We start from the raw sequence: 16,408 nt of genomic DNA on the forward strand, positions 1-16,408 counted from the left end.
AGGACATGATATCATATTTCAGTGGCTGCCGGGACATTGTGGCATCGTTGGTAATCACCTCGCCGATGACGCTGCCCGACGCGCCCAGGCTGGCTCACCGATACTCCTTATACCTTTATCCAGAGTCGACGCTGCAAGAGAGCTTCGCAGTCTCGCTCGTACAATCACGTTAGGTTGCTGGCATACACCACAGAACTCTAAGTGTCGTTTACACAGCCTCGACCCATCACTGAAACTTGCATTACCAGCGAACCTTCCACGACGTGACGCAACACTGCTGTGTCGGCTGTGGGTAGGAGTAGCATTCACCAACTCCTGCAGCTATCGTATTGGAATGGCGGATTCACCAATGTGCGCTAAGTGCAAGTTTGAAGAGACCATCAGTCACCTTCTGTGCCACTGTTCTCGCTTCGATAATCAACGCGAGACTCTCCAGTGTGCCTTAAATAGACTGGATGACAGGCCATTTACGGAAGCGAAGATCTTGGGAGCCTGGCCTCACAGTTCATTGGCCCAGAAAGCAGTTCGAGCGCTTTTTCGCTACCTGAGGGCAACAGACTTGAGTGCCCGACTATAGACATCCTACACCTAAGTTCTCTCTCTCCCTCTTTCACTCCCCATTCCCCTCCCCACGTGTAGGGTAGCAAACTGGACTCAGTCTGGTTAACCTCCCTGCCTTTCCGTCTTCCCTTCTCTCTCTCTCTCTACAGAAAGAAACATGTTTACACTTACTTATTTTTTGTTTCTTGCGCCAATTCTCGCTTCGCTCACAATCTGGCAGAGGATACTTATTGTCGTCTTAGTGACTCCCCTGAAGCCTCCGTTTGACGGTATTACATTTATCCTCGCATTCTGAATGATCCCATAGGAGCACACCACGCACTAAGTGGAAATTCCTTTCCGCAGAAAGAAGCGTACGTGAAGGAAGTAGCTGGAGCCGTGCGCAGAGAGAAGTATAAGAGGTGGGCCTGCGTGGAACGCACTGCATACAAGAAGCGCTCCCGCCGTTTTGGAGAGTCAGTGAGATGCATGAACTGCGAAGGTACGGAATGACAACGGCTACATCTGCGAACTCTGACGTTAATTTTGTCTGGAATCTTGCGAGTAGTTTGTTTTCTTGTCTTTTTTGACGTGAGACGTCTATGGGTGGTTGCTTGCCAAGACAGCATGTAACAAAATATTTTGTACTATTATCGCTGATATCTTTGCAACCGTACTTCCCATGTGCTTTGCTTTGGTATCTGGGTGTATTATTCGATCACGCACGCATCGCGTCCATAGATGGCGCCCTTGTCGCGCCATTTGGGAAGACTACAAATGAAGCTGTGCAGGGTGATATGGGCTGGACTAGTTTTGAAGTGAGGGAAGCTCGCAGTAAAATTGAGTATGAAGAACGGCTGAGGAATATGGAAGAAAGTAAATGGGCTGGGAGAGTGTTCAGGTATCTGTACAGGAAAACATTGATTTACAGTGGAGGAAAAGAACTAGGAAGCTTACCAGCAAGCATGCGGCCTGTAGGGTGGGCAACACAGCAACAAAGAAGGTCAAGCGGAAAGTCAGAAAGGCTTAAATAATCTCATGGGTGGCGGCAATGGGAAAGAAACCTGCCATGAGTAACTACTTAAGAGGAAAAAAGGAAATCAGGAAAGAAACCATTTATGATAACTCAAAGGGAAGCTCATTACTTTTCTAAGCGAGATCGGGATGCCTTAGAACACGCACCCATAACGCGAGATATAAGAAGGAAGAAGAAGCATGTGCTTGCTGTGGTAAAGCTAGGGAAACTATGGAGCATGTTTTATTGGAATGTGAAGACGGGTACCCAGCGGTCGATTTAGGCACCACTGACCTCCTTGAAGCCCTTGGGTTCAGCGGGAGCAGTGGTAAAGCAAACATGTCCGCAATAGGCATTAGTAAGAGGCGATTGGAAGATTGGTGGAAGAAAATTAGGGAAGCGACTAAAGACGGAGACGTACAAAAGCACAGTTCGCAATAGGGGATCAGAAAATTTGGTTGTGGTAGTTCATAGTGTTCTTTTTCCATTTTTGTTGTTTAACCTAGGTAGGACATCAGGTAGTATAATAGCAAGAGCTTGGCGGCGCAACCCACCGCCCTGGGGGTTCCAAAGGGGACTCTAATTAAACATCCATCCATCCATGGAGCATTACACAATCGGAGCCACATATATTTAAGCCCCTCTCTCGGCGTTCAGAGGCACAGCTCGGCAAGTACATAAGTCGATCCGAGCGGAAGTCATCGAATTTGAGACAGCTCACTCAGCCATAGTAGGTATAATCTATTAAACTCAAATTTGTGCTCATCAGCAGTCGTAAGGCTTACAAATGTAAATTTTGTCCCCCTGAAATTTCAGGATTTTTCGGCTGTGGCGGCCCTGTGTTAGACACGCAGAGTCCGGAAATGGCTTGAAGAGACTCAGGTAGCAAGACGGAGCGATTCCCACCATCTTTGACCACTGCGGCTACACTCTGAACAGGAGGCGAACAGAATTGCGAGATTAGGAGGTCAGCCACTAGCTGTATCATAAGGCAGTATGTAAGCTTTCTAATGTGCGAAAAAAACGTTATGCGCCTTGCTTTGGTATGGTTCTGGAGGAAAGAAGCCATTACGCAATCATGCACGTGTCAGCCAGGTGTGTTCATAGAGGCGTTGCTCGGCCGTGCGTTTTTCGATGCGTGCATGGGCGTGGTCGCGTTTGAGGGATCCCACTGTGCCATATAGCAGGTATAATTCCTCGAACTCAAACCGGTTCTCAGCCATATGGCCTACATTTGTCGTAGAAATTTCATGCATGCTTGGCTATTGCCCCTGCGTTCGACACGTAGTGTTTAGAAATGGCATGGGGATTCGGGCAGCCTTTTACCACGGCGAAACGTGTCCGTTTGGACAGGGAGCGCAAGTGCGAGAGATTGAGGCTAGCACAGGAGCCCCACGCCAAACCATCAACGATTGCGGCCGCTGCGGCGGTGTGGAGCGACTCAGGGCAGTTGGATGGACTCTGGGACGCTACCAGTAGGGGTTTTATTTCTGACGTCTAGTAGCCTAAACTGAACACCCTCTGCAAAGCAGCATCGGACTCCTCCAGGCAGCGACTCAAACAGCTGCTCACTTCCAGCCATCCGGATAGCAGGGCAGCTACCAACCGCGCCCCAAAACTCCTCCCTGAGAACGGTCTCTCGTGACGGGACCGCTCCACACTCCTTCGTCTGCGCACGGGCTCCGTGTGGACGGCAGCTAGGCTCCATGCCAAGGGACGCATCGCCTCGCCGGCCTGCAGAAGGTGCGGTGACGCCGAGACCCTCGAGCACCTACACTGCGCCTGCCCTGCATTAGCCCAGGAGCGCGCTCCAGTCACTGCCACCTACCGACGGTATGGACTCCCGGCTACCTCAGAAACACACCTACTCTTCCCGGCCCGCTACCACCTCCCTGCACTGGCAAGCCTGCTTGAATATGTGTACTCAAACAGGCTCCTAGATCGCCAATAGACTTCCAACTACCATGGCCTCTGCCTCGCGCGCCGGCCATCACCCCTGGATGATGCTGACGTATGCTGCCTGAAACCTACTCTCCCTTTCCCCCTCTATCCTCTCATCTTTCATTCCCCGCCCCCATCCCCAGTACGCTGCGCCGTGCTCCCATATGGGCTGCAGAATTTAGCGTATTTTTCCCTCTCCCAAATCACGAAGAAGAAAAAGAAAACAAACGGGCCAACTCCGAATAAGGAGCGAGCAGGGTTGCAAAATTAGACCGCAAGACTTCCACTAGCTGTATCATAAGCTAAGCATGTAAGGTGCGTAAATGCGTAGTAAGATGCGTGAATCATGTGTGAAAATTGCAATTTGTTTACGTCATTTATCTTCCTTAGTGCCCATTCCACGACCCCATGGTAGCTGCTTCCCTGATACAGCCAACCCGATTTTCTTTTTGTCTAGATCAAACCAAGTATGGCGTTTCTTTTGCATTATGTTTAACAGCATGTTCTCGTAATTTCAACTGAAACTGCTATATAATATACTAGAATAACCACTGCATATGAAAAAATCACTTTTGAAAACAGAACATGATAACCAGTTTCGATTTCAATTTCGTAATGTCAATTCGGCCGGATTTGGTGAAGGCGCAGTTTCCCATAACCTATCAGTTGCATCAGCCGACCAACCGCACTTTCGTATCACATTGGGGCAGCGCGAGTGGCACGCACGCCGATCTTGACGCTGTTGTTGGTTAAAGCATGCCGTCGGCCGCTGCCAAGATCGAGAAACCGGCCTCTTTGGAGGGCCAGGACTCCCTCAAGAGCATCGTGACCATTTTCGAGAAGAAGACAAGGAACCTCGAAAAGCGCAAGGTACGCTCCCTGTCCCACCACTTTTTATACTTAGCCGTGTCGGCGACCACGGCCCTACACGTCATGCTAAGCCTAGGTTACCTGCGCAGCCCTTACCTAGCACGTAACACACACTGCACGAGGCGTGCTCGGCGTTTTCAGACCCGGTGCCCAGTACGGCAGGCGCTGACAATTGCCTTGGATTCCACATTGGGCGGTTTCAGCCAGGAGAGGCATGTTTTTAAGCCTAAATTGTTGCAGCGCACGCGAGCTATCGTTTCGTTCATTTGCGGTTGTATCGGCTGTCGTCGGCCCCGAGAAAGAATGCTCGTCAATTTGACTAACATTCCTCACGGTGTCGGCGGATCTCGAAGTTTTGTGCGCTATTTGCCACTCTTGCACCTTTGTGACACGGAAGCATGACCCCCTCGCACACGGGCCTAGTCGCATGGCAGGCAGGGCAGCTACGCCCGGGCGCCCACGTTTTTTTGGTAGTGGGGCGCCGGTTGTGAATGAATAGGGAAAAAGCGTTGTTCACTCGTGGTGCACTCTTTTCTCTGATCTTTCGCGCAGGGGAAGTTGGAGCTCCTGAAGAAGGAACTGGAACAAGGGAAGGAACTCAACGAGGACCAAAAGGTGCGTCATGTCGCTCGCTGTTCCCGCCGCCGCCCCGCTTTGTCCACTTTCTGCATCGCACCTGCCGTTTGTGCGGCAGCTTGCAGGTGCCGCGACAGCCACATTAAGCGTTGGCCACATCGCACGGCCGTCTTGAGTGAGTGTGCAGTTGCCGCTCCCCGTGATTGCGTTGGGTTAATCTCGAACACGGCGCCGACCCCGTTAGCGCCGACATTAATTCACGACGTGGTTTCATCGGACAGTGCATGTTTCACTTGAGAGGGACGATCGTGTAGCTCCGCAGCGTGCCATTCTTCGTGTAGTACATTGCGCCCTAATTGGCACGCGCGTATCATAGTTGCGATTTCAGTTTTGAGTGTGCTGGTCGCCCCATGGAGCGTAGACTTGCAAGATAGCGCACATGTGTGAACAACGTGCGAGTCGAGTCACTGTGTCAGCTTTTATTATTTTTTTTAAGGCAGAGAGCTCTGTCTACCACTTTTGCCTACTTCCTAGCTAAACTGCCACTTCCGGCTTTGACCTAATTTGTCTGGTGAACCGCAAATATGGGCGACGGCATAACGGCTGGAAGCTTGGCATCGGTGGAACTCGTGTCTCGTTACTGGCGAACCATTGTAAAGCGATATGTTGGCGATGCTGCTTCATTCCTTTTTTTTTTACATATTTGAGCATCTTTCGGCATGCATTTGCACATAAAGCAAAACAGTTCTAGCATTGCAGTCAGCAGCCCACTGTTCAGTGTAAGAAGCCCATTTTTTTAAAGTTTGTGATGCTACAATAGAAATATGCCATAGTGCAGTAGCCCTATGCACTGTCATGCATTTGACACGAAACCTGACATCGTAGCATTTGTGTGCAGGCATCACCGTATTGCTTGCATTATAATCACATTCGTGACAGAAAAGTTTGGCATCATCAGCACATGCAAGTGTCAATGACTTGGTGTGCAGTGATAAATTCGTGATCGTTTAGTCTCGGGCTCTACATGGTGGTCTACTCGTCTCAGGCTTTTACAGTGCAAGCACCCTTTATGAATAGTGTCAGCAGGAATGCGCAAAGGGGGTCAAAATTGATATAAGCCTCCTCCTGGTTAGCAGTGCATAGCCTAGCTGCACGGTGGCATTGATCTTGATGCTGGTTTTGTAATCGGATGCCTTTGTTGTGCTGAAGTGATTTCTAGCTACACTGGTTTTGCCTTCACAACTGTAATTGCATAGGATTGATGCCAGGTGGACCCCCCATTTTTTTTTTTTTCATTTGTGTGTATGCCATAAACTGGGCTACTTTGTCTGACATGGGGCTTGTATTGGCATTTCAGTGGATGCCCAGTTTGAGCATTAGTAGCATGCCTTCTGGTGCCAGCATGGTCACCAGCTGGAACATTAAGGCTTGGTTATTTTAGTTTTCGTGAGCAGTAGCTGAATGGCACAGGAGATGGCAAAAACATTTTATGTATTTCCCCCCATGTACTGCATCCCAGAGAGGATGTTTGCTTGCCCCAATAAAAAATGCATATTTGTAGACACTTGAAAATTCTGGGCTGCCGACGGCGTTGGGTTGCATTGCAGAGGTACATTGCTAGCCTTGTAACTACTGATTTAGCAGGCAGCTTGGCTTGTTTGATTCTTGCAGTTTGCATAATTCAAGCAATAAATGCAGCGATGTTCGAATTGAAAAATTTTAAATAAAATAACATCCAGGGGGGGGGGGGGGGGGGGGGAATTAGGCTTCTACTTTTGAATATTTCCCTTCTTCTGAGCATAGACGAAATGCTGTAGAAAAGCCTTGTTTTCTTTGCATAACTTTGAGTCCCATAAGGCCTGTGTATATGTAGCCAGTGAACAAAAAGTTAAGATTCACCATACTTCCTGACAGATTCACAATGGGCATTTGAATCGTCACATAGCTGATACGTATGATCCATTACGTTCTGCGACATGCAGGCTCAGATACTTGTAAAATTACCCACAATCCTGAGTCGTGTAACTAAGTCTCAAATTGGCTATAGTTCATTGGACACAGCTATCGCTAAGTTAAACCTTACGACAAATTTTTATGCACCTTTCTACATAATTGAACTGACAGCAATAGCATGATTAATGATTGTAATGCACAAGTGCCTGCATGAGTCATTTGGTGCATACTTCCAGCAGTCCCATCAGCCTGATTTACCACGAGTCATTGGGTGCAAGAAGAACCATTAATTCATTCATGGTAGTATACATGGCAATAAAATATACAGGAGGAGGAGGCCCCTAAGCTCTGGGCATTAGCGGTTCTTCTGTAACAAAAAGAGAACAAGTCGGGGTAACACTAATGCAGCAGAGAGGTAAGGTTGTTGCTGACACCACAAGCCAGTACTAACATAAAAAGGAAGCATGTTCAAGAACTGGCCGCCTGGGCAAAGCTTGCAGAAATGGAGTACAACACCCACGGTAGTGGCAGCTTTGTGTGCGTTCTGAAAGAATCTAAAGGTGAAAATTGATCTGCAGCCCTCCACTGAATGCCTGCCATAGGTAAGGTTGCCAACGGCACTTAATTTAGCAGGACAGTCTCGACCCCCTTGTCAATGTCTCGAGTCTAGACTTGACCCAGTTGGAATGGCCAGGTATCCCAACTCTCTCCCTTCCTCATTACTCTCTTTTACCGGAATAACAATTCATAAACCAGATTTTCTTGTGATGCCTGACAGCCCGGCTCTTGCATTGTCACGGATGGAAAGGTGGTTTCATTTGTCATTCTGGTTCGTTGTTGACCCTTTAGCTCTTCAGAGTATACTTTTATTTGTATTGGCAGCTGTGTTAGCCAGGTGACTTCTGAACCTCTTTCTGTAACTTGAAAGATGATAGGACTGAGAGAGAAGCAACTTTATCGAAATAAAGACTGCTTGGTTATTGTGGGTGGAGCCCCTCTTCCAGGGCCCTGGCGCTGGCTGTTGCGACTTGCCAGGCCTAGTCGAGGATCGCCAATTTACTTCCCAAGTCCCGTTTAGCGAGTTGCATCTGCCACGACCAGTTGTTAGCGAAAAAGAAAAATCATTGGCCATACCACTCTGTGAATGTGGATGGCCAGCAAAGCTGTTTAGCAGTCGACACGGAGGTAACGCAGAACTTTGAACAAAGGCACGGACTAATTTACTGTGATATCTATATACATTCGCGTGGACGATGGGACTGCGGCCTCGAAGAGATGGAGGAAATTAAATGTGGACATATTGAAGTGTCTGCCACCACAGGGGAGCGGAAGGAAAGTGCTTGGAACGCTGACAAAGAGAGGGTGATGCGAATGTAGACTTGGCCAACGTGGGTCAAAGTGTAGTATCTGTTGTTATCAACTTAATATCGGATATGGGGCCTGTTTGGACACAGGATAGTACACTTATTTTTGCAAGTCGGCGGAGTGCTTAAAGCCTGCTTCACCTCCACCGCGGGTCTGCCTGGTATTGCATTATCTCCGGGATTGGTCCATTGTTTTTGCACACGCAGAACAAAAATGCATGGAACCCTAGCCATACACAGCTTTGCTGTAAAGAAAGTCTGCCACTGAGAGGGCCAGTCATCGTCGGCTCCCCCCCCCTTCCACTTGTCCACTGAAGAGTTGGCAATGCTCCCTTCCTTTAGAACCGCAATGAGCAAATGTACTGGAGACCTCATAAATGGGAAACATTGTCATCGCAAAATAGTGCAAACAAAATCCATATCGGTTTCTAGAAAAGCTCGGCAGAAAATGTCCAGGCCTAGCAGTGTCTTCTTGAAAGGTTGACTAAATAGCAATCTAAAGGCAATTGCTGGCCATTGTCGGAACAGGTGACATTTGGGGTCAAAGCAAATCATTGGTTCAAAGCAAACAGGCAATTATGCGGTTCACTCATGTTTGTGTTATGCAGTCACACTGTTCACCTTTTCTGTGCCATCGACATATCCATACATTCTCTACAGTCCACTTCACTACCCAGTCCGCCAGATAGTTAATTGAACTGAGTAAGAATTGTTTCATGGGGAATACTGAATCTGTACAGGTCTTAAAATATTGCCTTTTTTTTTCGTTTTCTTTTCTCCAAGAAGTGATAGGGAACCTGTTTTCTGCAGTTAGATAGTGATTCGCCAGGATAAGGTTTTACAAACATTCGGGTATTGGGGTTCAACCCCAGGAATTAATGGTGCATGGTATGGCCTCTGATATTTGTGTCAGTGTGCCAGCAAGCCAGAATATATTATTCTACTGAAGATTTAGAGTACACTTTTCATTGCTGTGGAATAAGTGGTTTTTAATGTTGGTACTGTAGCGGACAGCATGCAGCTTACCAGGAATGGAAGTGCTGCACCAAATGGTCGCAGGTGTTGCGCCAAGCCTACGCCGACACGCACCTGCTCCTAATTCGGAATATTTTGCATGCGCGACAATGCGCCGCGCAACAAGCAACCATCCTTCTCTACTCACCCTCGCATGCTTTGGCTCTCAGCTACAGCGTATGTAGGACCCGGGCGCGATTTTAGGACATTTGGACATTACACGGAACCCCACGGCGACGCTGACACCACCGTCCACCGCCCAAATTCACCTGGAGTGTCCACATAATTGCTATCACAATAACTGTGTAATTATCGTCCTCATTAATTATTGATTCATTATTTGAGTGCAGAGTTAACTGAATTAGGGTTAAATTTAAGTTTCTCTTCATCTTATATAATAACAAAATGAAACAATTTGAAGAAGGGTACTACATACTTAGTGAATGCAATATTGAATGCAATATTTCAGAAAGTATGAGCTTTTCCTCTTTGCATCAGAGCAGCATCAGAGCTCCCAAAGACCAAGTGCAGGCTTTAATAAAGCCATTTTTACATGCACTCGATGCCACATGCATATCTGCTCAATGTATTGACACAGGCACCACAGGGGGCAGGGGAACAAGGGGTGATGAAATTACCATTAATGTTGCCAGTCAGTGGGTTTCCGACACTTGCATGGCCAGTTATTGGGGGCACAGCACCACATAAGCTTAGTTTAAGTGACAAGATAGTTAAAAGGGACTTTGCAATAGCTCAACGTACATCAACATAGGTGGACGGTCCTGTTTACGCATATTTCGTGGAAGACAAATGATGTTGCAAGGGATGGCAATGGCTGTGCGTAGTAGTGAGCAGGCAGATTTGTGTCCATTTAAGTTCATGATATGAATGAGTGAGTAGTGAGCCATGTCAAACATCTCCTAAGCACCATATAATTTTTTTTTCAAGACTGCAGTGTGGTGTCAACATATTGTAAATGATGTAAACATTCAAGTGCTTGTGTATGCACATTTCTCAGTGGACGCATGGGTTTCCCTTGTCTGGTATGTCTTGTTTGCTTTGGAAAGTGAAGGCTTGAGTTCTCTTCTGTTGCTCCCATACATCTTTTATTGAAACATGTCTTGGGCAAAAGACCAAAAACTCCAGTGCTGTGCTCTCCTCCCCTTTGGATTGCTTTGAGCCTTAGGCAGTCGAACATGAATATATAACCCACAGATATGACAAATTGTAATGTCTTTGGAGGCTGGCTGACACGTGAAGACAAGATATATATTAAGGACAGGGGACATACTTAATGTCAGAGAAGTACAGTTCATTGTATGCATTGTTTATTTTCCAAACTACATCATGTGTAAACTTCTGCACTGTTTTGGAGAATGGTGGAGTCAGCGACACCACGATGATGCAGCTTTCTTCCCCCACTGTCCTTGTCATTCTGCGATTTTGCCATGTACCGATGTGATAAAAAACAAAACTTCAGTCTGTGAGAGGAATGCTCATGCATAAAACGAGAGGGTGCATCAGCCATGTCCTCGGAACTCTGCTCTTGGTTATGCTCCCAGCTCGATTTCGACCAGCCAGATGTAAAACACGCTGCACGAACTCTGGAGCACTTGGAAGTTGCCAGTCTAATGTACCGTGAGTGGCTTTGTGTAGGATCGGCCAGCTCTGCCTCTGCACAAAGATTCCATGCAGGCCCTCCACATACCTTTGTAATGTTTACTCTAAGGGGCATTTTGTGAACATAACTGCTGCAATGTAATATTGTCCCTCGCACTGTTGGGTGACACTGTGATTTAGTGTACAAATTCTTGTAAAGGAGCATTTTATTGGTCTAGGTGTTGTGCTGATATTTACTACTACAAAATGTTGTTTCTTGGGCTTCTAACGTGCTAGCTTTTCATTCGCTTGTTTCATTGTGCAGGCGGCAGTTGGCAAATATGACCAGGTGCAGGAGACGCTGGAGTTGACAAAGGAGCTGCAGAAAAGTGTCACTGCTGTCGTCCAAGAGGTTTGTGGCTTTTGCTGACTTTTGCGCACTCTAGCTGATAGCGTTCTGAAAGGTGCAAGAAGCTGCATGCGAGAAAAGGGATGTCTTGACAGGTTCGTACAGCTGCAGCTTTGGCTTTGTGATTTATGAGGAAATCAGTATATAAGAAGGCTTGCCAGAGTGTGCGTGAAGGGTTAAACAGCTGTACTGGTGCTGTGTTATGTGACTGGTCTGGTGGGCAAGTTTGGTGACCTGAGGGTCGGTCAACAGTCATGCACATCAGAGTCTCAAGCCTTTGAAGACCCTTTCACGCTCTGTGTGCGCAAGTGTTACATGTAGTGAATGTTGTGCCTGCAAGAACACTGTCTAAAGTGGCACTTAGGGATTGGCCAGGACTGCCGCATAGTGTTGACTTTGCATTGCTGAGGTTGTCATTGTACTTGTACGGGTATTGCCGTTACGGGATGTTCCATTTCCCACTAGTGCTGACAGCTGTGCCCAATCGCATTGCGGGTATCCACGCAGCACCTGCGCCAGACGAAGCGCCAGGCGCGTCGGGAACAGCTGGAGCGTCAGGCACGGGAGGCTCAGCGAGTGCGCGAGCTGCTGGAGGTGCAGGATGTGCTGATGGCCCTGGGCTCGCCCGCAGTGCGCCAGTGCTTTCTGGACGGCGAGGAAGGCGCCCCGCGCCTGTCGGCAGAGACCTTGGACCAGCTGGACCAGCTGTACAAGCTGGTGGCTCCCGACAGGGAGGAGTGCGAGCCGGGCACCTTCCCGAGCCTCCTGACGCAGGCAGCGGAACACCTGGTGGCCCTGTTGGATGCACGACCACGGCCTCTGCTGGACACCACCTGTATCCTTGTGGTGTCGTTTGGAGAGACGAGGGGGAGCTCGAGACCGAGCAAAGCTTTAACGTGCACACCCACTGTCAGTCATTGCAACAAAATGCAGTCATTGAGAGGCCCAAAAATGCAAGAGTCATTCACCCCTGCAGCGTCAGCCCTCTGTGCTCCCATGAAATACCGAAGTTCTTCCTGAAAGGCCAGCACATTGGATTTCTTACAAGGCACGGTGTTTAGACAAGCCAGGCAGGCTACTTATTGAAGCTTCAAACTGTGCTCAGACTGCTATGCAGAATAACGCAATCACTGGTGGCAAGCTAGGTCCACTCGCGGGCAAAAGTTTGGGGACCAAAGGTGCCGAGATTTTCAGGCTGGGCATTCTGGCTGAAACTGAGAGTGCACATCTACGTGCGACTGTGCATATCCACTGGCTACAGCTGCCAGTGGATATGCGTGCAAGAATGCCCGTTAGAGGCAGTGAGATAATCAAAATGGTGGCGGTGGTGACTTCGATTAATGCCTGTTCGGACCTGCGGTTATGGGAAAAAGCAAAGTCAGACAGTGAAGGTTTTTTTGCATCCGAAATTTCAGGCATTCTTATACACCGACTCTATGCAGTACATGGCAGTGCCGCGAAGCCGTCTGAATTATTGAACCTGTCCGAAAAATTGGGTGTGCAGGAAAGCTGTCATTGGCTGTACAGGACACCTGTCATTAACAGCAGCAATCAATGATGCATACCTGCGCACAAATTTCCGCTGTTTCTTTTTTCTTCCTTTCTTAGCGTGCAACATTGATGCGGGTCTGCTAAGCTCTTCCTTTATGGTGGGGTCATAGGAATGCTGGTCAGAAACACAGTCTCATAATTTGGTGCACTACTGAGAGCATTGTCGGAACGCAGTATGTTCGAATTAACCATCGCAAATACTTGTGCATTAGAATTACTGGCCATTTTCGACCATTAATATACACAGCTTTGATGGGGCCACAGTGTTAGTTGAATAAACCGAACGTTCTCATTAATGAGGTTCGGCATTACTTAACCCTTTAAGGGTCAATTACATAAATATATGGTGTCGCGAGCAAGTCCGAAAATGGTCCATGCTGTATATTTACGGCGCCGTCTGTATGTTTTCTGTCATGTGCTGCCACTATGTGGGAATACAGGGAATTTATTTCGCGCGCCTCCCACTCTGTTTTCGTTGGCATGGTTTGTTTTAGAGCTAGTTTGCCCCCGCGCGTCTAAATACTACCGCTCGCGCATTGGCACACGGGCGGGTGGCGGTTTGCGTTTTGTTCCACGGGCGGTTTCAGCTTCTTTCACTTGCAAACCTGATGGTTATCTCATTACTAATCACTCAAAGGGCTAACGCTTGTTTCTTGCTCGTTTAGTGCTCATAAGGGTGCACATAGGAAGGATGTCGCCGTGCATGCGTTTCCGTTGCTTTTTTGGATACTCGCCAAAACTAGTTGCCTCTGTTTGGTGATAAGATGGATTAGTGGAAGTTTGTTTCACCTTTTGCTTTTTTGACGGGCACACAACCACACAATTTTCTTGAGTGTGCGCACCTACGCAGTTCGATTACGCGATGGATGTAAATATTAGTGTTAAGAGCAGGAACACGTGAGAGTTGCGAAATTTTCTCGTGTGCGCATTTTCAAAGCCTAGAACTTTGTGTATAATAATGCATCAAATTTTTTATTCTTATAAGTTTATTTCCTTTCTTATTGTTGTTATTCATGAATGAAAAGTACATATATACGAACACAAAATATATTTTTCTCACTTTACGGTCACCCTAGAAAAATTACGGTAAATTTTTTTCGAAATAAGTCCCTAAGAAGTGGAATCTGCAATAAAAAAATATCGACCCTGGGCGGTCGCATATGGCAAAAAAAGTCGACCCTCAAAGGGTTAAAGGGCCCTTCACCAGGTCACATAGCCAAATTTAGTTATACGTTGGAAGTTCTTGCATGCCCTCTTAGGAGCATTCTACCGCAAGAATGTTTCAAATTGGTTTATTACTGTATTTACTCGATTCTAATGCAACCTCGATTTTAACGTGCACCCGCTTTTCATGACCAAAAAAAGGAAATAAAAAAAAAGCACCCTCAATTGTAACGTGCGCCTGTTTGCTGTGGCCTAAAGAGAAGTTCTTTACAGTACCACGCACATCATTTTTTTCATACAGAATTACAACTTTCTCTCATTTGGAAAAACAGATTTACTCTCAATGCACTGAAGTTGCGATAAAGTTGCAGCATCGATTGTGATAACCAATTAGTAGACAGCTATACAAAATATAACAAAAGTAGTTTTGTCGGTCGTATAAACTTTTAACCATTAGCTTACTAACTAAATTAACAAGCATATTGTCTTGCGTGCTCAAGCAAGCGTGAGCACGTCTTGCTCAATGGCCGCGGAAACTCTTTAACGAAGCGTTGGAGTGAGGAAGTGCGGCAACAGGAGCAAGCGAATTGACCTTTATGCGGCCTCTTGCTTCAACGTGAGAAGCAACGAGAAGACGAGAACACAGTGCGGTGGCGTCTAGACGCGTAGGGGGCGTAGACTGTTTCCATAGCAGATCACTTTCAAGAATGCAGCAGCCGCTGGAGTAGAACGAGTCTCCTGTTTGCGCCAGTCTGCAGGCAGGTTCGGCAACTTCGAACATTTGTGATGTGGCCCGATTTCCAGCATCTCCACACATGTGATCACTTTCCTTTTAATTGCAGCATCATGATGAAGTTGGCGTGTCTTCGCAGTTGGCACTTCCATGCTTATAGAGCAAACAGAGAAAACAGGAAGACTGACGGTGGACTAAGCTACCGTAAAAACCGGACTATAGGTCGGACCAGAATATAGGTCGATTCCCCAACTAACGAGTTCTAAAAATGAAAAAAAAAAATCTTTTTCAATGGCAAAAGTACAGAATGACACCCTTACCTTGAAACAAATGCGACTCAGCCGGTTGCACAATGGTGACAGTATTTATTTAAATGCTGCTCGCATGTGCGCCTGGCCAAGTTTTTAACAGTATCGCATGAACATCGACCCGCGTGCTTGTCAGCACCTTATTAAAGGCGCTGAGTGGCGAAACAAATGAGATACGCGCATGTGTGCACGTGCACTTACTTTCACTATTTCGCCGCTCCGTGCCGTGATAAGGTGCTGATAAACACACGGGTCAATGGTCGCGCGATACTGTTAAAAACTTGGCCGGGTGTGCAATACACAGAAGGGCACGAAGTGCGCAAGCGCTACTCTGAATCAGAGCAACGCCTTTGATCAGAGTCGTCCAAACTAAAGTCGGATGACGAGTGCTTGTCGCTGCCAAGTCCAGAGGCGCGCGCGATCTCTATTGCTTTCACACGGATGCATTCGGCAGTCATAGGCAGCGATCTTACACGCAGCTCCCAGACTAACTCCGCAACCTTGTCTTCCAGTTCTACGGTCCGCCCATGAAATGACGTTTTCTTTTGGTTGCTGCAAGTTGTAATACGCTGCTTCTGCCTCTGCCAGTACAGAATGCTCTCTTCGGATACTCCAAATTCGCGCTGTTCCGCCAGGTTGCCGTGGGCTTCCGCGCACTCAATCGGCTTTTTCTTGAAGGCGACAGTGAATTGCCGTTGGCTTTCGCTCATTTTGAAACAAAATGTGAAAGAGCAGCCTTTAACCAATATAACTTTGTGACAATGGAAACGCAAAATAGCGGTGCCACAATGTCGCCATGCCGCGCTGATGGCGATGGCGGCTGTTTACGTCGTCCGCCCATTGTTGCAAGATTTCCATAGCTTTTCCGCCAATGTCCGGTATATAAGACGAGGGTCAACTTTTCGCAATGGTTTTTTGAAAAAAGTGCGACCTATATTCCGGTTGTTACGGTAAGCACACATGCTACAGCATGTGGAGGAAGCTATGCAAGCTAGGCTCGAAGCGTATACGAGGTGGCCATTGTGAAATGCCAATGGCGATATGGCAATGCAGATTTAGGGCCATACTCGATTCTAACTGGCATACAATTTTTGGACCCATATTATTGGGGAAAAAAGTGCGCATTAGATTCGAGTAAATATGGTAATAGCCGAGGCAAATATTTCAGTCCTGCGAATCCATGATTTCAACAGGGGAGCTTTACTGCCAACAAATACTCTCTCCACTTGCCCCGTCTAGCCTCCGCAAGTGAAATTCCTTCCCTGTGTTCTCCCATACAGGAGCTGGAAAATTGCGTGAGGCATATGTCACAGACCCCACTTTTTCTTTCTTTTTCCCTTCTCACATTTCTTCTGCGTGGCGCACTTCCAC

The 16,408-nt window shown here is 47.4% G+C and overlaps 1 protein-coding gene and 1 non-coding gene across 2 annotated transcripts in view; both read left to right on the plus strand.

Moving 5' to 3' along the window:
- The first annotated feature begins 4,180 nt into the window (after positions 1-4,180).
- LOC126537977 (caprin-1-like) overlaps positions 4,181-16,408 on the plus strand; it is a 32,952-nt gene continuing 20,724 nt past the window's right edge. Inside the window, exons 1-4 of the mRNA XM_050185093.3 lie at positions 4,181-4,366; positions 4,919-4,981; positions 11,198-11,284; positions 11,789-12,116. Of these exons, the coding sequence (XP_050041050.2) occupies positions 4,253-4,366; positions 4,919-4,981; positions 11,198-11,284; positions 11,789-12,116 (592 nt within the window). The 5' untranslated portion in view covers positions 4,181-4,252. The remainder of the gene's footprint in view (positions 4,367-4,918; positions 4,982-11,197; positions 11,285-11,788; positions 12,117-16,408) is intronic.
- Positions 8,271-8,454, plus strand: LOC126538003 (U2 spliceosomal RNA). Its single transcript, XR_007600894.2, has one exon. It is a non-coding gene; the product is annotated as a U2 spliceosomal RNA (small nuclear RNA).

The sequence above is a fragment of the Dermacentor andersoni genome, chromosome 4 (assembly GCF_023375885.2).
Source record: "Dermacentor andersoni chromosome 4, qqDerAnde1_hic_scaffold, whole genome shotgun sequence".
NCBI lineage: Eukaryota > Metazoa > Arthropoda > Arachnida > Ixodida > Ixodidae > Dermacentor > Dermacentor andersoni.